Source organism: Aptenodytes patagonicus, chromosome 3 (assembly GCF_965638725.1).
Source record: "Aptenodytes patagonicus chromosome 3, bAptPat1.pri.cur, whole genome shotgun sequence".
NCBI lineage: Eukaryota > Metazoa > Chordata > Aves > Sphenisciformes > Spheniscidae > Aptenodytes > Aptenodytes patagonicus.
In genome coordinates, this window is record NC_134951.1 from 91,353,518 (window position 1) to 91,374,561 (window position 21,044).

Consider the following 21,044-nt stretch of genomic DNA (forward strand, 5'->3'; position numbering starts at 1 on the left):
ATAGTTAGGACATACATAATTTTATTTGAACAGTGTGCTAATGTAATTGATCCCTGCTTGTTGCTTGTTATTACTGGTTTTAAATTAGTTTTTCCAGTTAAAATGTCCCTTAATTATTTTTGTTACATCCATTAATCTTTTTATCACGATAAAAATGAGATTAAGAACATTATAATGTAATATTTGTATATGTTGTCACAATTGATACATTTGCACACTCTAGCAAGTGTTTTCAACTCTTTGGTTAGATGTATCTAGAATATGAAGGAACTTCATTTATTGAGTGGGAATTTCCTGATGTACGTACCGCAGAAGACAAAAGGTAAGAACTTAAAAAATCATGAACATCACCACAATAGCAAGATTTTGAATTCAGTGGGAGAATAGTTAAGATAATACGTGATACTTTTGAAATTTCATTGGCAGTTTACAAAAGTACATTTTTTACATGCAAGTATAAATAAGGTAGCAGCTGACAAGACCGGAGATATACAGGAAAATAAAATACTGTCTTTGAAAAGTTGTAAAGCTAAATCCTTTGCTTGGAAATGAGATTTGTAAATTGTGATTTGCAAAGACAACTATTTTATATAATACTACTAAAAAAAAAGAGTAAAAAAAATTTAAGTGAGTTCTTCCGATCTGTGTATTCTGTTCTTCTCTAAAAGAACGGCAAACGAATTGCTGTCTTTACAGAGCAGAAATGAAACGGAGTTTTCTGTATGTATGATGCTGTAATTTAAATATTTATCTACAATATGTTAAATATGAAAATGGACATACATGATACAAGTTAGCTTTTATTACAGTGTTCCCCCCAGAATTTCATTGCTTCTTGTGATTTGAGCAGCAGCTTACCCTCTAAGGCAGGTGTAAATAAGTTCCCTGTTCCTGAGTGTTACAATACGTTAAGTGTGTACAAAGATACTGTGTTCTGTCTCTGTCTTAGCCTTCGACAGTCAGCCATTAAAAGTTTAGTAGAATGCATGTGTGGTAGATACTGGGTGATTAATTTTTTGCAGGACTTTATAGATTTATAAATTTCTCAGAATATGTCTCTCTCAGTCAGGGAGAATGAAGAACTATGTAAGGGAAACAAAAAAAACCCCTAATGAATGTATGAATCCTTTTTGTCATTCTGTTCATTAAAACAGGATGCCAAATATCGCACAATATTTGACTAAGAAAGATCCTGAATTGGCTGAAAGTTTTCCTTTTTCCTAGGTCTGGTTTCTGGTTAGAATAGTCCTCTTAGCTGGGTCATTGCAAAAGTGTCAGCTCAAGGGAGGGGAGCACAGTAGCCCCAGTTTACATCAGCTTTATCTGTTTGAAAACAGCACCCTGAGTTCACCATCTCTTCAAAGTGCCACAAGGGCTGTGGGTGAGAGCTCCTGCATCAACCAAGATTGTATTTGGTTGTTAAATATAGGTTAGAATAAAGATTTTTGTCTGTGTTAACCTGTAACCCATAATACCCGAGTCCTGATAAATCCTTAATTTCTTTCGCTACTAATCCTATCTAATGTTTTGGCACAAGATAGGATGAGACTAAACTGGTGAATGGGGTGAAGCATGACCTTAAAGGCAGGCGATCAGGATGTACAGGCCTCTAGAATGACCCATACCGCATTCTTAGAGCGCTCAGGGGCTGGGAGATGTGCCCTGCCAGTTGTCTGTCATTAAGGGGCTTGTTTATATAGCTGTTGAGAGGCAGTCATCTTGTAGTTCCCTGAAGTGTCACTGATACTGTACAGTAGCTAGGTTGTCTCACATACATGTAAGAAAAAACTTGAGCCAAAAGCTTAATGAATATTTTACATGCTGTTAGGCTCAAGTTTCTCTCACATTCTTCTTCTTTTTTTTTTTTAATTTGGTCCAATGTGCTTATAAATAATGCCCTAAAATTATAATCATTGAGTCTTAGAGATGTAGATTGTCTGTCAGTGGAGTGCTGAACTGCCAGATTGTATTCTCTGTTTAGTAGAAATGTAGGGTTTTTCTCTTGCACAAACTTATGAAGAGGACCCTGAAATCCTAAATTTTCAAGTTTTAATTTAAATAGATTCTCAGATGCACATATCTCATGTTCACTAGTGTTAAACATTTGTGTTATGTGTGGTTTTTATTTTTTAAATAATTTTAGTTCACCAAAACCAACACTGAACTGTCCATTTGCTGGGACTTACAGAGTAAAACCAAAAGTAAAGACTGAGGTAAGCTGTGAAAATGAATTGTGAGAAAATTAATTGTGGTCTGATCATTGTGTACTCGGTGATGGTTTGGATGCAGATGTCTCTCATAGCATACATAGTTTGTTGTGAAATGGAGCTCTAGAATTGAATATGCTAGTTACAAAATAAGCCATCTTTATCTCTAAAGGTTGTGAAGGAAAACTTCCAAGTAAGAACAGAGTTTAACTAGTCTAGAGATGGTGCGTTTGCTTGCAAGATGAATCACTGAATTCTGAGATTTCTGATAGCCTCTTTTATTTTATTGAAATACTAAATATTTTATGCTTATTCCTTTAACATCCAGTTACTCTGCTTGCTCTGCAGACCTATCTGCATCCCATATCTTCTCTGGGGACAAAAGGCAGCTGCTTATCATAGATAGCTGCAAAAAAACTCAGCTTTCTCACAGTAGTTTTTGTAATGACCAGATTATGTGGATATTGTCACAGATTTCCACCATGTTTACCACAAAAAACTTGGGATCTGACTAATTAGGATTTTTTCAGTATTTTGTAAAGAATATAAGTGGTGTTTTGGGATCTGAATTGTAATTGGTTTTGGATCTGAAGAAGCTCATGCTGAATCCTTATTGTGATCACTGACTAGAAGGAACTATAATATCTTCTAAAGGGATTAAGGAAGTTTGCAATATCATGTTGAATCCCTGTTCATTAGATAAGACTGTTATAAAGAAGTGAATAGTATTGGGTCTATGTCCCCATGTACATCTCCATTTAAGGTGGCACAGAAACATATGTAAACTGCATAAATGCAGTGCATTCTATTCAGAAAAGATCTAATATACAGGCATTTAAAAAAAAAACCAAACACATTTCATGTAAGAAACCTCTCTTAATTTCATATTTTCTCTTACCAGATGGGGTTGCTGCAACTTATTTCATTAATATCAAAACTAATTGTTGCCTATTTGTTTGTGTTCTCTAACTCGCTCCTTCTCCTGTGACCCTTTCCCAGTGCAAAACCTTAGTTCTCTTCCATTTATGTCTCACCTCACCCTTTCTATCTAAATAATCCTAAATCCTACCCACGTGTTCAAGCTCTCTTGTCGCCTTTAATGTTTCGATTTCCTACCAGTATCTCTTGAGCCATTCCAGAATAGCTTCAGCTGTTCGAGTTTTCAACTACTGGTTGAACAAGAGGTAGCAAGTGCTGTGATGAGTCGTAATCTACATATGTGATTATTGACCAAGGCGTTAGGACCTTGAGTTTCCAAGCATGCTTGTGTGTCCACGAATAGTCTCAATGAATTCAATTGAACTATTCATAAATCAAAGTTTTTTTGTAAGTAATAAAGCATTATGTAGATGTATATATTGATACAAGTAAAACATAAACCAATAGCACTAGGAGACAGTATATCAAAGCAAAACATGTTTCTGTCTTCTAGACATTTGAGGATAAAGAGTGGTATTTGTCTGCTTCTGATCGTTCTAGTTGTTTCATGTGGTACGTGACGGCAGCTTCACAGACAGGTAGGGTTTTTTTCTATGTAAATATTTTTTGAAATAAATAACAGTAACGTTTTTAACAGGGATAATAATGACCTGTTTGAATAAATGAAAAACCTGACAGTTTGGAATTTATGAATTTTGGGTAATGTTGGGTATTGTGTGTATATATACGTATGGGTCAAATTGAGAACTCTCGTTTCCATATTGAATTAAAATCCATAGAAGGTGAAAAGAGCTTTTGTACTTAGTACAGGTCCAAAAATGAAGGGTATTGACATGTGGATTCAGATGTAGCACTGAACAAAAACACAGCCAGCCATTGCCCAAGGTAAATCAGTGTTTCAAGACAGAATTGCAGAAGGCAGCTCATGAGCAATAGATTACAAAGAAAAAGGTGTTTTATTCTTCTAAAGAGGCAGACTTGGGAGGACATATGTCTAACAGGTCTGAAGGTTATTGAAGAACCTCCTATCTAGTGTAGAAATCAGGGGGATTTTGATTGCAGGGGCCAGAAAGAAGTACATGTTTCTTGAAAGGAGTCAACTGTAGAAATAAAAATATTTTCGATGCGGTTGCAGGATTCCAAAGAATGCTCAAAAGAAGGGAGGAAAATAAGGCAGAGACTTTATTCTTTTGTCTAAGTATGTGTATGTATCCTGCTCCGTAAAGTAATGATTTTTAAACCTTACAACGTAAGCATGTCTCCCTGCACACTTTAACATCTCTGAAGAAGGCTATGTCAGAGTGAAGTTGCAGCTAAAATGCATGTGCTCAAACAAATAGGAATTAAAAATAATTGAAGAGAAGGTGTCACTTGCGTGGTGGGAGAGTGCATGCTCTTGACGCGTGCTAGACAGATCAAGAAAAAAAATGAATAGTGAAGCACAAGGGCGCATATTTTAACATAGTAAGACCAGACAGGAACCCTGGTCGTTGTCAGTGTAGGAAGCCCTGCTGGAGCTATGATCACCTTCTACTCGGTAGCAGTAGGAAAAAGGAAAGAAAAAGACTGATGGTCGTGACGCTATTGAAAAAGTTCTGTAGATTTCCTGAATAAAACCAGTAGTTTTTAGGCAAAAACAGTAACTTGTATTCTGCTCCTACCATCCATGGAGTTTGCCAGTGTTTGGCTTGCTTTACTTAGGAGGAAAACATCTGTAATGCTAGTTAGGAATATTTTTAATGGCATACTTTTGCTTATGAAATATGTATACAAAATCCTGTTTCTCTAAACATAGTAGAAATAAATAGCAGTAGCTTTCTTTTCCACAGTTTTTGAACCCCTCTGGTAACTCTTGTGTAATGCAAAGCAGCATGTGCTTGCCCTCAAAGCCATGTAACTGTTTTATCTGTTTATTTTATAGTAGGCTGGTAAGCCACTTACTCGGATTTTTTTTCTGTCAACCCCAGGGTAAACTTTCTTGCATGTTTTCTGTTTTGATTAGTGTTAATATTGCCTGTGGATGTCTTCGTACATTTCCCAGATATTACTGCAGAAAGGAGCAGTTAATTGCTTTTTTTGTTTTGTTTTGCTGGAAGGAATGCACTGAGTTCAGTTACCAAACTTAAACAAAATGTGATTGACAAGAAGCCAAAGACAGCCTTAATAGCAGCAATCTTTCTCATCCTAGAATAACCATAGATCAGACTTTTTTCTTCTACTTCAGTCACACTAGTTAGAATTACTTGTGTCTTTGCCTGAAAACTGCAAATCTAGTTTTGTAGTCCTATGGAATTTTTTCAGCAAATTTGAAGATAATCAGTAGATTTTTAACATTTTACTTGAGTGGTGATTAAAACATGCTTCGTATTATAAACTCTGATCCTTGTCTACAGCTTCTTTTTTCCACTTAAACTGATGGATGAATTCTTAACCTCTTTTGAAGGCAGTGGATGTTTTAGCATTGACTTAATCAGAATTAACATTTCATCCAGGATGTTTAATGGGGTTTGATTTCATGCAATCCTAATTCTATTGTATTTCTGACATCCAAGATACAGCAGTTTCTCTGCCTTTCCCTCGCCCCTGGACCTTACCCATTCCAGCGGCAAGAGTGCAGAAGACTCAGAGGCCCTAATTGTAACACAAGCAGCACTTTGCTCCCCGTCATGTCATTACAGAGAGGGACATGTCTCCCTTACTGGAGAGGCGAGTCTTCTCCTCATATAGGGCACAACACAGGGTCTCCATTGTGCGCTCTGATACAGCAGGTATACTTCCTTGCAAACTGATCTTCTGAATCTGATAACTTTAAATAAGGTGAACTTTTCAGAAGATGCACTTTATTTAAATAGTACATATTTTTGGTAAGAGAGAAGCTACGTTATAAAAAGCCTATGAAAGATGCTTAGAGTATGTTTTTAAATGAGAAACATCCAGCAAATATGGATCTCTCTTTAAATATTAAAATATTTATGCAGTGGAACAACCAAAGCCAGTACATTAAAAACATTATTTTAGACGCTGCATACACATCTCATACAAGCAGACTGATTCATGTAAAATAGTTTTATTCAATAGCAAGCTTTTTAATGATATTTTAAAGTAATATGTAATTTATTGTTTTTGTAGAACAGATCCACTGTCCATAAGTGAAAGCCAGGTCACTTTAAGTTTGAATGTGTTCTTTGGCCTTGTATCTTAATCTATCTCTTCTCCAATTTTTTCTCTCATTTTTAGGGAATACAATTTTGACACAAATTCAGGCTGATTAATGGCAAGACTTTGGCATACCAACCTGTTACTCATTTCTTTGAATTTGTGTACTCTTTGAGATTTTTAAAATGTGTGTGCCATACAATGAATCTGATTAAACATTCCATTGGTACAGTAAACTAGTATCATCTTGTTTATAAAATTCCTTATTTCGTAACATCTGCCAAATTTAATCTAAAGAGATGATAACATAAATTATTTCCTACCTCACCCCCTCTTTGACTGTAAGAGAGATTGTGATCATGTGGGGAAATATGAAAACTTTAAATAATAAAAAAGTGTCGTTGCTAACAAACTGAATTCATAAGTAGTTTGCAGTCTGCTAAAAATGATTGAACTTCACAGCTGTGGAAGCAAGCTTATATTCTCCCTGTGCAAGTTCTTCCACTCAGCCACCTCTAAGCAAGCAGCTGTATGATTACTCAGCTTGCCCTATTCTAAGGGCGGATTGCAAGACTTGGCATTTTGATTTGAGTAGATGAATATGAAACTGCAGGATGAGAACTGTAGGATGTAAACTTGCAGCATGTCAGCTGTTTTATGATAACTGCCTCTGTGCACCTCCTTACACTGCTATACTTTGTGGTAAAGGTGGTGAGTCTGCCTCACTGAATGACTGATTATTCCCTTTGCATTGTACCATGAGATGGAAATACCAGGTATTTGCCTTCTTCCTGACTGAAAGAGCAGTATGTCAGTGATGTGCCAGTCATGGAAGCATACATGATGCACATTTAAATAACAGCTTTGTAACATTTCCTTGGCAAGAAACAAGTTCTGTTTTGTTTTAACAGTGAGTAACCCCTCTTCCTTTGCTGCAGGAGAACAGGCTGTATATAGCTGCACAGCCCACAAGAATGGAGAGAGACTGAGGAAGGGCTTCTGAGGGAAGTATGACAGCATCAGAGGACAAAAAATTCTTCTGCATAAATTCTTACTCTTCCCCACTTTATTTCTGAGAAAAGGAGGTGCTGCTTCCCTCAGTTGTTATTGCCTGTTCACATCAAAAAGAAACAAAGAGTACAAGACTAGCTTGCAGCATACACGTTGCCTAAGTTAATATTATTACATTATCTTATGTGTGTTCACAAGAAGTGCTATCACAGTGATAGAATACTAGCGTTTGTTAAAAAACTATCAACTTGTGTCTCTTTTTTACTTGTTAGAAGTTAATTTTGTGGATATATGATCCTGAAAGTACAGATGCTTCCAAACTGAACCACACTGCAATTACTCCATCACAAGTACGTTGAAATGATGCCACTTAAGAAAAAGGTTAAAATGCATGTCTTGAGAAAATTTACCAGTTGAAAGTGGAAGTGTCTTACTGAAATATACTGCCTGCATACATCTTTACTTACTTCCTTTTACTGTGTTAGGAAAAATAAACTTGCAAGATTTTCTCTCCTGTTAATACTGCAGCAGTAACACATGTATAATGAGTGAGGTGAAACCTATTGTCTATTTCATAGAGATAGAATAATTAACAAGTTTTAGTGATTGAGTCAAATTTGAGTCTTTGTGAAAATTATATTCAGAAATTGTAACTGGCAGTAACATGTGACAGTTAAACAGAAGTCTCTTTTCAGATTTCCTCATGCACCTGCATAGCAAACTGTTGGAAAAAAGTTTAAGCAAAAGCATTGTGGAAGACATGACACGTGATAAACAGGGATGTCCATTTACTGGTTTAATTTAGACCTAAAATGTGACAACCTATTGTACAAGCTGAACGGAGATTCATTCAAGAGATTATCCCACATGGATTAGTTGTAGGGACTAATATGTACAATAAATTCTGTTAGGAGTGGGTTTCTGATCTAAACGAATGGCAGAAAGTAATTAGTCATTGGTACAGTAGCTGACATGAGGTATGCATGCATGGCACCAGGATTTAGGGGTTTTTATTAAGTTGCCATCATTATATCTTTTAAATTTTTAACATTTGTTTAATAATTGACATTACTATCTTCAAGATTAAAATGAAACAGAAGAAAAAGGTAGCAATATTAATTGCATTGTGAAGGCATTTTTGTTATTAGATAATTAGATGTTAGGAAAGTGGTTTTGTTTTCTGTCTGCTGCTACGGAAACAATACAGAGAAAACTGATCTTGGCTCTGAGTGTTGTGTATTCTGAAATGAATAGATTGAGTAAATATGATTTTAATGGTATGTCATTGTTTGAAAATGTCTTTTATAATAGCAAAGCTTATTCCAACTTTATAATTTCAAAAGAGAAATGTTGTCATAAACAGCCTTATACTAGTTGGACAAAAATATAATTAATAATAACATTTATTTTACTTAAACAGAGTTCTCGGATACTTGGAAGACTGTTTTGGAATTTGGGACAGGAACCTGTTGTTCATATCTATTTGAAAAAAGAGAAGTACTGTTCTCAGGAGCATCCAAAATTAGGGTATGGTATTTTATTTGTATTTTTTAAATGGAATGCTATTAAAAATTGTTGCACTTGCAACTCTACAAACAGCTGTTGATGAGTAGAGCCATGATGAGAGCTGTTGATGAGAGGCCCATATCTGGGCCTCTTTTTTCTACTTTGAGATAACTTTGTGCTTCGGTAATAATTTTGCCATTTTTCCTTTTCTTTGAAGACAGCTTGTCATCTACTAGGCAGGTTTAGCTGCCCTTTGTTTCATTCACCATAGTACTTAAACTTACATAGGCCTTTCAGTCCTAAAAAACCTCACAGTATGTAATTGTTCTACTTCATATGTATAGAAGCTCATGGAGTAGAAAGCAAGACTGGACTCAAAAACCACTTAACATTTTTACTGTAATGAATGGTCTGTGAGTCTTAATTGTCAAGTTGTAGGTATTGACTCGAAGTTAAACATATCCCCCATTCAGGCATGCCATTCCTGGAAGTTCAGAACGTGTGTGAGGTATTGTATCAAACACCTCATCCTCATTTAGAAAAAAATCTTGGACAGATACTCTTCTTCACCCTTCTCTAGACTTCTAAGTGGGCGTTGCACATTTTTACTTTATGTGCTGATATTTCAGGCACAATTTCAAAAAAGAAGTAAGGTAGCTCAGGCAGAGTATCATTCAGGTTCAATTAAAATTATTCCAGTGTCTCTGCTAGCTTGTTTAGGATAAGGTTCAGGTATTTGTGCCAAGTACCACATCTTAGATGTTTTCTTTCACCTGTTGCTGAAGAATTCAGCATTTTCTGCGAATCAACAGTTAACTATACCCTTGATGAGCAGTAGTAGAGCAATGGCCGTAGTAATATGATTCTAAACATATGTGATAAAATAATACCCAAAGTATTAATCCTTCTTTTAATGCTTGCTTATATTACAGTCATGCTTTGACTGGGGGTTTGCATGTTCTGGATAGGAAATAGAATAGCAAGGAAGTGGTTGGAAGGTGAGGGAAAAGTGAAAGGGATCCCAGAACCTCCTCGTACTACAGCATCCACCATCAGGTGACATTCACAGGAGCTTTTTTCTTAGGAACATCATATAGGATTCCAAAGGATGAATGAGTTTCTTTCTTTTCACAAGCAACTATTGTCAGTTTTCTTAGAAATAAATAAAGGGATTATGGTAAGATTTTGGTGAGTCTGGACAGTCACAAAAAGGCAATTCATGAATCCAGACAAACCTGACATTTGAAGAGCTTCCTGAGGCAGTGCCATCCCCTTCGATTCCTGTTTTTTCTGTGCTGGAGCCCCTGATGAAACTCTTCTGCACTGTTATTTCTAGTATTTTGGACCCATAAATATTACAACTAATATAAGGACTCTCATACTGTCAGTTGCTCTACTTTTATCACTGCTTACTGCATTTGAGGGCAATTACTTCTTTTCCTTTCCAAGAGTATGTAGTATTCACCATGTTTTGCAGTGTGACATGAAAACACAATGGGTCAGCAGTGACAAAAATAAACGTTTTTTATTTGATTGTGAGTTCATGAGAAAATAGAACAAACCAGTAAATAATAGTGATGTGAACATACCAGGAGTTACGTGTAGCAAAGGTATTTGTCACAAGTTTTGTGATCTGTAAAATTTTATCCTATGTAGGCCTTCAGTGAAGCTAATCCAAATACATCAGAGCTAAATTTTGTGATGGGGTAGTGAGAATGACTCTGGGTTTACATTTTACAAGGGGTTCTCAACTGCAGACATTTCCTGCAGCATATTAGCCATCTGACCCTTACCCATTTTACACACTCTCTTAATGCCAGTTATAAGTTTACTACTATTTTGTGACTTTACCTTCTTTTTTAAAGAGTTTACTCTCAGCATGTAATTAATGTTATGTATTATACTGCAAGAAATGAGTATGACTTTTAATGGGGTAGGTAGTACTGTTTATGTAGGTTTGGTTTGCTCTCCCTCTGTCGTTATCTATTGTACCTTTCTATTTTATCACTAGATGGCAACATAGCAACACTCCATATCAAAAGTTGCTATAACCAGAGATGGGCTTTTTCTATCGCATTTTTCACAGCAGAGTTTAAATAATTCACACACACCCCGAAATGGGAACATATGCATTCTGGCAATTTCAGTAAATTGTTTCTTAATGCTGTGAGTTCTGGTATTACTTTTTTCTATCGTATTAACTGATGCTTTTTTAGACAACTGAAGTGCAGAATAATCAAGCAAGAGAAAATAAAATTGCTTTATAAATTAACAGTCTTTTTTCTTCCAAATAAGGAAGATGATTCATCTGAATCATCTCACATATGCTTGGTTATTTTGCGGAAACACCTTTTATTGAAGCCAGTGGCACTTGTGTTCACATCTACAAGAACAGAATTTGCATCATTTTTGCCTTTCCAAATATTTCATTTACTGAGATAAGTCTCAAGTTAATACATCTGTTGATAGAAAAACACTGAAGTAAGTTTGGGCTGAAACAATTTGTATCCAATAATCTTATGCAAGAGTCTCCTTAGCATCCCTCTTGAAAGCACTGAGCCCACAGACTAATTCAAATTCTAGTCAGACTGGACAGGATGATTATCACTAGACAAGGTATGAAAACTGAAATTTCAAACTCAGTTTCTCAGGAGACATATTTTCCAGCGAAACGAGAGAAACAAAAAGAAACAAGACCAATCTTAACTGAGCTACCAGCTTCTTTTGCTTTTGGAACATTGGACAGACTCAGTTTTGCTCAGTATTTGGTAAACAGCCAGTGAGAGGCTCTTAGGCTTCTTAAGTCTCCTCTGAAACTCAGCAGCAGCTTCTCAGTAAACTCAAAACAGTTTGTAAGAATATGAATAGGTTCTGTCCTGCATCACGTTTTCTCCAGAAGCCAAAACTAGAAAGCTTATACTCCTCCCCGGTCTGCTTTATACTGAGCTGAATTTTTCGATTTTTAAGTTTCTGTCAGCCCTGCTGTATCCTGATGTAGTGCAACAGAACTGTTGGGCCCTCCCTTGATATTTGAACAAGTCATCTTCTTCAGAGAGGCTGGCCTTTTGCACCCCGTCAGATCCATTATTATCCTACGTATTTAATGAACGAGTCGTATTATGCTAACTGAAGTTAGGGAGGTAATATTGGAAAGCTGTGCAGCTACTATTTATTGAAAAGTAACAAAAACAATTTCTCTGTCTTGATTAACTTGCATTATCCACACTCTCTGTTTCCTGGGAATGTTCGTCAAGGAGACCTCTTAAGTTTCAAACTCACTCCGGACTTGATGTATTGGAGCTACTAGAGTTGTGTTCATATCAATGTATATCCTCATAAAGTGACAGTATGCTATGTACCTATAGCTGGGAGGACCACACAGATTGTTGATCTGTAAGGAACTCATCAATGAATGGATTAGTAGAATTAATTAATAATTCTATGGAATACGCTGAGCATGAGCAAGTGACGCATATAGGCCGAAGGATATAGAATTACATAATATGATTTGTTATTTTTTTATCTGATTCTCTAAGTTAGTTGCTTACCAAGCATACTAACATTTTCTGCTTTCAGTGCTTAGGATATCTGCATTAGGGATGCATGTGTAACTGTCAGTGATGTGATGCATACATACACACGCACTGAGTGTGTAAGAAACTAAGAATTCTTCCTAAAGACTTAGAAATTCCCAAGATTCATGACTAGGTTTGCTAGCCTGCATGATTTACTATAAGCCTATTCCTACACATAGGTTATCTCTTTTAAGCCCCATTTTCTCTTATTGCTCATCAACACAATTCTTGCTGAATTATCAGTGGCCCTGATCATCATCTGCAACAGGGTTTGGTATTAGTTCTTGTTAATCTGTTTTCCTCTACACATTCCAAGTAGCTCAAAGGAGGTTGTGGGAAAGGTGGGGAGAAGGTGTCCTCAGTAGTAGTGAAAGCTGTATTATTCTATGGAGTTATAATGTTACAACCATTCATTTTTAACTCCAGATGCTCTCTTCTCAGTCAGATCTTTCAGTCATGTACAGTTTCCAGACAGCACTGAGATAGGAATATGCCTGGTTTTGTAAGTTTAGAAGTTAAAGTCCAACTGCAGGCAAATTTTGATCTTTTTCTCCCTGATTTCATTTCATCATCTGACTTCTGGAATTAGAACAGAATTTGGAAATAATTTTGTACCACTGTAGGTGCAGTTCTTCTAAGAACGTGACATTCATAATGTAGCTGAGTTTCTTTCAGTCAGTTCAACTGACTGAAGTTTTCATCTTTCAAATTTCTCTGTTTATCTGTTGTTTCTTCCATTTCCAGATTATGGACTGTTGATGTATCTGCAATATCTGATGACATCGTAGCAAAAATACATGGAAAGCCAACAGTATTTCAGGAATGCTTTGTTCTAGATACTCCTTTTATAATTCCAAGGCCCAAACAATCATTTCCTAGCAAGGAAAATTATACCTCACTCTGTTCCTCCCAAAATAGTGACCTCTCCGTTAAATGGTCTGCATGTTTTCTAACAACAGCAGTTTTATTATCCAATTTTGGAACTTTCTATACAAATGATAGATTCAAAACTTACATAGAAATAAAAGTTCCCTCAGATGCTTTGACCCAAGGGCTAAATAACAACGTAACGAATGTGGCTCTAACAGATAATGGAATCATATTTTTAATAAATGGTACTTTTTATAAATGAGAAGCTAATTTTTTTAAACTTGGAGCGGAACACAAGCTTCCTGAAAGTGAAATAACTGGAATACATTCAAGATATTGTTGTTCATCTGTCTATCCAGTGCAGGTAAGTTATCTGTAGTTCTCCTTTGACATTTAAGATATGGATGGTCTTCATTAAACGTCTGGATGAATCTATTTTAGATCTACTTTTCATTGATGTAATGCTGGGTTTGGAATTGGAAATGACCAGACAGCAACAAGTTTATTTAAAGAATATTTTGAAATAAGGTCTGCACACTGTCTGTGGCTCTCACTGCATGAGCTCATGCAGCCATATGAAATCATTTTTAGGATCACAGCTTAAATTTGTAAATTAATTTCAGTGAAGCTCTCCTAATTACATTAGCTGAAAATGTATCCCAAAACATCTTGATTTCTTAATGCACATCCTTGATATAAACTTTAAGAGAAGTTACTATTTACCTAATCACTGTGTCATTTTTTTTAACAGAGTGGAAAATAATTAAGTACTTTGGCAGCATGGATACCTACTGAGATTTATCTTGGATATAATGAAACATTTAATAAAATAGGAGACACAGCAAACTTAGTGAAGTTCTTAAATTTTCCAAACACTGCTTCTTTATCTATAGAGGCTGTTAGCTATGACTCAGTCCCACCTGAAATTACGTTGTTGCTGATCTGCAGTGGCTACAGCTCCTTCAGACTTTTTTTTTCTGGCAGTTTATAATGAAGACAGACAATTTTGGGGCTTAAGAAATTTTTACTTACCTGTTCCTCGCAGTTCTATTATGAGGATGATATACATAAATGCAGCATTATCACCTGGGCTGCTGTGGGATGACATGAGTGTTTACTACACCTACAAAACCAACACAGATAATGGATATTTTCAAGTATCTGGATCAAACCTTTCTCGATCAGAAATGTCTCATGGGAGCACTATTCACCAGCTTATTCTTGGTTAAGTAAAGTATGTTATATTTTAAGTAATTATCAAGTATTTTTTTTTAATTAAGTGATAAAAGAAATTTCAAGTAAGAGATCATTGAAGCTACCTTTTTGTAAATGACAGTAGTAGAATAATATTTATTCATTTCATTGGTCTGTTAAGACTGAAAAACTTTTCCCCAAGGTAGTTGCTCATCTTTAGTTGGCTATTAAAGGAGAATTCAACTGAGCAGATGCCACTCACTCTACAGACAATGGTATGTCTTTTTGACTACTTGAGTCACCTGGTAAATGTACAAAAGTCCAGTCTGAGTCCAACTCTATGAAGTTCAGTGGAGCAGTGCTGGACACTACCACAGCCATGTCCTACAAAATTGTTCATGAAACTTGAGAGATCTTATTCTACAGTTTTGAGCTGTTGTTCCAATCAAAAACCCTTCTGAGTGCAGGATCATACCGAAAAGCCCTCTCAGGAAAAATTTGCCAGCTCCAAAGGCCACGATAAATATTCATTGGGACCAGGCTTGCAAGATGAAGCTATCAGGCTTATTTGACACTCAGTCTTACCTACTGATGCATCTTATGTGACATAGAGGATGGATCCTAACAAGGTAGCCTGGTGATGGCTTGAGAGCCAAGCTTATCACTGCAAATACAGCAGCAGCTGAGAGACTACTTACAAAGAACAAGAAGCAGCTAGGCAGAGTATGGCAGAACTGCCAGCCCAACTATTGCACAGTGCAGGTGGCCAGGCCAAGAGTACTGGCAAGAAGATTTCCAAAGAGCAGTTGATAAATATTTCTGCTAAAAATAACAACCTCAAGATACCATAGAAAGGCATATTGACAGTGCCATGAGAGGAGGTCAAGTGATAGCACTGAAGCCATTTTCTTGGTGGTCCTTTTTAAAGAGAAGTCAGGCTTATGAAGGCTCACAGAAGACTATACCTGAGTACCATTTACGTACTGACTCAGCAAGGAGAAGCATGAGAAGGAAACCTATTAATCAGTCTTCCAGTGCTCTTTGTTGAGAGAAAGTTTCTGCCTCATGGCCACTGCAAGTTCCCTAGCCTGACTAGAGCTGATCCACAAAAGTCTTGTGTTACTACCCCTGGCACAGGCAAGAGACAACTCTGTCCAAATGAGAAGACAAGCTGCGTCTCTGGCCTTTTTTCTTGGGGGACTGTGTGTTGCTTAAAATAGAAGTGCATTTTAATATACTGTAGCTATAAACACATCTGCAGGACTCAAAATCAGGTCCAGCAACATACCCTACATGAGGCAATGATTGAGCTCAAATGCAAAACCAAAGTATACGGGAGATGGAAGCAGGGACAAGCTACCAAGGACATGCAGGGACAGAATTGGAAAAACCTACGCTTGGCTGGAATTGAAACCAGCAAGGGATATGAAGGGTAACAAGAAAGGCTTCTTGTAGGTGCATTAACAGCATAAGGAAGAAAAAGGAAAAGGTGGGCCCGCTGCTGGATCAGGCTGGAGATCTACTGACTAAGTATAAAGAGAAGGAGAAGAGGAAGTGCCTCCCTCCCTCAGTCTTTATTGAAAAATTCTGTTTTCAGTCTTACCAGGTCTCCATTCACATTAGTAAATTTTGTGGGAGAGAGTTACTACCTACAGTATCAACGGATCTAATTAGGGACTACTTAGACAAGCTGGACATGCACAGTCCACAGGATCAGACAGGATACCTTTTAGACTGCTGAGAGAGCTGGCAGATGTTGTTGCAAGGCCGCTCTTCATCACCTTTGAATAGCTGTGGTGTTAAGGGGAAAAAGGCAAACATCTCAGCCATCTGAAGAAGGAGAGAAGGAAGACAAGGGAGAGCTATGGGCCAATCAGCCTAACTTCAGTCCTTAGGAATATTATTGATCAAATCATCCTGGAAGGCATTTCCAGTCACAGAAAGAATGAAAAAGTGATTGGAAACAGTCAGCATGGTTTTACCAAGAAAAAATCATGCTTGACCAACCTGATCATTTTCAGTGAGAAGATGGCTGACTTGGACAAGAGTGTAACAGTAGATGTCATTTACCTTGACCTTAGCAATGCATTTGATATACAATGAATGACGGAACGCGAGGTGGGTGGAAAACTGGCTGACCCCAGAGGGTCAACAGTTTGACGTCTAACTGGGCAGAGGTGGGCTGATATGTTTAACATCTTCATCAGTGGGATGAAATGCAGCCTCAGCAAATTCATGAATGGTACAAAATTGGGGGGCAGCAGCTGATAACCTGGAGAAGTGGAGATACCTCCTCATGACTTTGAAACGAGTCAGTCTATTTTCACCATCCCTTTCAGATTATACTAGTGTAAGAGAGCCACAGCTAGTTTTCAGAAAGGAATAGACCATAAAATGAAAAACAGTACCCAATACAGGGCCTGTAAAATGCATCTACATCTGTGCTAGAAACACAGTCAACAAAAATAAATACACCATTAGTGGATTTGATAAGTAGTGTTTGAGCCATGTGGTTACGAACAAGAAGATAAAAGGTAAATGAGGCTGTATTCAACCATGAATCAAAATAACAATAATAATGGATTGTCACTATTATTTTCTGCTACATTTTCTATTTTGCTTATAGAATCATAGAATAGTTTGCGTTGGAAGGGACCTCTAAAGGTCATCTAGTCCAACCCCCCTGCCATGGGCAGGGACATCTTCAACTAGATCAGGTTGCTCAGAGCCCCGTCCAACCTGACCTTGAATGTTTCCAGGGATGAGGCATCCACCACCTCTCTGGGCAACCTGTGCCAGTGTTTCACCACCCTCTGCGTAAAAAATTTCTTCCTTATATCTAGTCTATATCTACCCCCTTTAGTTTCAAGCCATTCCCCCTTGTCCTGTTGCAACAGGCCCTGCTAAAAAGTTTGCCGCCATCTTTTTTATAAGTCCCCTTTAAATACTGATAGGCTGCAATAAGATCTCCCCAGAGCATTCTCTTCTCGAGGCTGAACAACCCCAACTCTCTCAGCCTTTCTTCATAGGAGAGGTGTTCTATCCCCCTGATCATTTTCGTGGCCCTCTTCTAGACCCACTCCAACAGGTCCGTGACTTTCTTATGCTGCGGGCTCCAGAGCTGGAGGCAGTACTCCAGGCGGGGTCTCACCAGAGCAGAGTAGAGGGGCAGAATCACCTCCCTCGACCTGCTGGCCACGCTTCTTTTGATGCAGCCCAGGATACGATTGGCCGCCTGGGCTGCGAGCGCACATTGCTGGCTCATGTCCAGCTCTTCATCCACCAGTACCCCCAAGTCCTTCTCGGCAGGGCTGCTCTCAATCCCTTCATCCCCCCAGCCTGTATTGATACCGGGGCTTGCCCCGACCCAGGTGCAGGACCTTGCACTTGGCCTTGTTGAACCTCACGAGGTTCACACAGGCCCACTTCTCGAGCTTGTCCAGGTCCCTCTGGATGGCATCCTGTCCCTCTGGCGTGTCGACCGCACCACTCGGCTTGGTGTCATCTGCCAACTTGCTGAGGGTGCACTCGATCCCACTATGTCACTGATGAAGATATTAAACAGTACTGGTGCCAATATGGACCCCTGCGGGACACCACTCATCGCCAGACTCCATCTGGACATTGAACTGTTGACCACTACCCTTTGGATGCGACCATCCAAACAATTCCTCACCCACCGGACAGTCCACCCATCCAATCCATACCTCTCCAATTTAGATAGAAGGATGTTGTGGGGGACCGTGTCAAAGGCCTTACAGAGGTCCACATAGATGACATCTGTAGCCCTTCCCGTGTCCACTGACGTAGTCACTCCATCACAGAAGGCCAGTAGGTTGGTCAGGCAGGACTTGCCCGTGGTGAAGCCATGCTGGCTGTCTCGAATCACCTCCCTGTCCTCCATGTGCCTTACCGTAGCTTCCAGGAGGATCTGTTCCACTGAGCAAGCAGTTCCACTGAGGAAGCAGTTCCAAAACTGCTTGCTCAGTCATTGGCTTCACCAGAGGTGTCTCTCCAAGAAAAGATGATCTGATAGGGGAGACCTTATTGCAGCCTATCAGTACTTAAAGGGGTCTTATAAAAAAGATGGTGGCAAACTCAACAGAGTTTTGGAGTGTTCAAGGAAAGACATAGCAAACATCTGATTCTCGTGCAGAATGAAACTATTGCCTCCAGAGTAAAAATTGGAGCAGTATTGTCTCAGGAGGTTGACTGGCAGAAGTGTGGTCTTCCATACTTGAGTCGGAGAAGGCTTGCTCAACTTCACGGCCCTGATGTTCGTTTAAAGCTGGGTTAAGAGCTTCCCTCTGTCAGAACAGCCTGTTCTCCAGTAGGAGTTACACTTGCTGCTCATGACTTTGGTAAACTGGACATTTGAGCTTACGGTGATTTGGTTTGCTCATTCACCTCTGTATAAAGGTGGTCACCTCAACCAGGGTAAAAAAAAAAAAGATCAAGGCACTAATGGTTTGACTTATTCCATGTGGAGTGGTCTGGAACTCATTAAAATTTCAGTCATATCTGCATTTCATCAGCATTAGGAAATTAATTAATCTGTGTTCTTTCTAAGCTCCCTGTAGTTTCAGTGCTGAGTTGGACAGCAGACAGATCTTAATCTGAATGGGACCAAATTATTTAGACAAACTCCTCTTTCATTCTTTCTGTATCCAGAGGAATGAAAAGCACAGAAAACTCCTTACAAAGACTACTCAGCTGAATAGTCCCTCTACAGGGTTAAGTGAAAGTGCTTTCAGAGATTAAGGTATACTAATCAGAACTGAAAAACATCAGACATCCACAAGCAGCCACCTGGAGTTCCACCTACAATGCCATTGTAAAAGCATCTACTAATGACAGTGTTTCTTAGAGCAATCTTCTTCTTAACATACGCTAACTCCATATTAGCTCTGGATGTGAAGGGGATGCTTCTTGTTATGACCATTAGTATGGGGGTTTATGTATACTGAGAAAAAAAATTAAAGGGCTACTTAACCATTAATCAAAGTTCTTTGAGATGTGTAAGCCATATACCTATTCATCTTCTGTCTCTGGAAGAGGTCCTCATAGAGCTGTTTAGATCTAGAATTATGGGGTTGAGGGGACTACAGAATACATGGTGTGGTCTCCTTTATGTCCCTATGTGCAAAAAGATGAAGCATGAGCGTGCTTCATGAATACTGCTCAAACCATACGGCTTCAAGTACTAACAGCACATGCATCCATAGTGGCAGTGTGCCTATGGGGAGTATATCTTTAAAAACTCTAGCTAGTGCCGAGTAACTTCCTATTTTCTCAGAAACATTCCCGTATCTAAAATTTATATAATTACCACCAGGCATTTCATTATTACATAAAACATTGTGCAGTATGGTTAGTATTTTAGAGTAGTTGATCATTTGGTGAACTAGTTTGTTCAGTCGTTGTTTTATTAGACACTGGTATCCCCCTTCCTCATATGAGATCATACATGGTAACACTGCTAGACAATAGATTGAAATTTATAGAGTCATTGAAAGCAAATAAAGGAGTTTCCCTTCTTCAAATTGTGCTCCTAATATCTATTCAAAGACCCATCTTCTATCCCCATGACATCCAGATTCTTAAGCAAAAGAATTCCAGTTGACAAAGGAAATGATCCTGCAAGATCCTGTGGTTTTTTTCTTTTTTTTTTTTTAAGTGGGAGTGAGATTGAGAGGGCAAAAGATATGTCTGTCAGCCACTAGGCGTAGCTTGTCAAAAGATTTCTGTTTAACTTGGGGATGTATATGAATGAAGTACATGTGGATATCATATGAGAAAGATAACAACTATAAGAAAAATTAATTTGAAATAAATACAGCCATAGTCTTTTGTAAATTTAAATTACACAAATGTGTATTCTTTCTGTTTTACTGCTTACAGACTACTTTGGGAATATAGTGATAAAAATGAAAAACTACATCTTATTTGCTGCAAGAACTGGCTTGAAAGAATTAGTAAAGCTTCCTGTGTGGATAAGTGGAAAGAAAAACATGGTCCTTTACTTGAATCCATCTGCTAATGTATACATGTTATTAACTGATGGTTCTAGAATATACCACCAGACCTATCCTTTGGAAATTGAAATATTTAGCTCTACATTTAGCTCTGAAGATTCTTGCTCAGCTGTAGCTTTTCAGCACAGCGTGGATTTGAATGTCTACTATCTGGACATGGGAGATGAAGTGACATTTTGGTCTTTGAAAGCTTTTGAGAAGAAGGTGTCTGTAAGTACATCTCTGGAAGTCTACTTCTGGCCTACTGGTCTAAGCCAGACTTACTACAACTAGAAAAAAGCAGCAGTTATGAAGTTGCTTATGGAATCTGTGTTAAAAATGAGGTAAGCTTTTTTAAAAGTTTCCTTCAAATATAAGTTTCTTCCTACTATACTTTGCTATACATTTTCATTTTCTGCTATATTTGAGCAATATTTGGGATAGTCCTTATGTGTATGTAGGAGCGGAGAAAGGCTTCTTTCCACAAGCATTCACTGCTATTGAGACTTCACAGCGAAGTATATGCTCACATAGGTCCACGCAGATTAATTTTCTACTAATATAGCTATTAT

At 38.0% G+C, this 21,044-nt stretch overlaps 1 protein-coding gene across 1 annotated transcript; it reads left to right on the forward strand.

Moving 5' to 3' along the window:
• Positions 1-248: 248 nt before the first annotated feature.
• On the forward strand, positions 249-20,849 carry CATSPERE (catsper channel auxiliary subunit epsilon). The gene is made up of 9 exons (XM_076335329.1): positions 249-322; positions 2,144-2,213; positions 7,586-7,663; positions 8,734-8,840; positions 13,139-13,514; positions 13,624-13,628; positions 14,310-14,488; positions 20,360-20,703; positions 20,748-20,849. The coding sequence occupies exons 1-9, from the start codon at positions 249-251 to the stop codon at positions 20,847-20,849; spliced, it is 1,335 nt and encodes a 444-aa protein (XP_076191444.1).
• The last annotated feature ends 195 nt before the right edge of the window (positions 20,850-21,044 follow it).

Excerpts from the sequence above, each read along its gene's own strand:
- CATSPERE (XM_076335329.1), top strand. The coding sequence starts at position 249 with ATGTATCTAGAATATGAAGGAACTTCATTTATTGAGTGGGAATTTCCT. Across the intron at positions 2,214-7,585 it reads AACCAAAAGTAAAGACTGAG|AAGTTAATTTTGTGGATATA; the intron begins GTAAGCTGTGAA and ends TTTACTTGTTAG. Across the intron at positions 7,664-8,733 it reads CTGCAATTACTCCATCACAA|AGTTCTCGGATACTTGGAAG; the intron begins GTACGTTGAAAT and ends TTACTTAAACAG.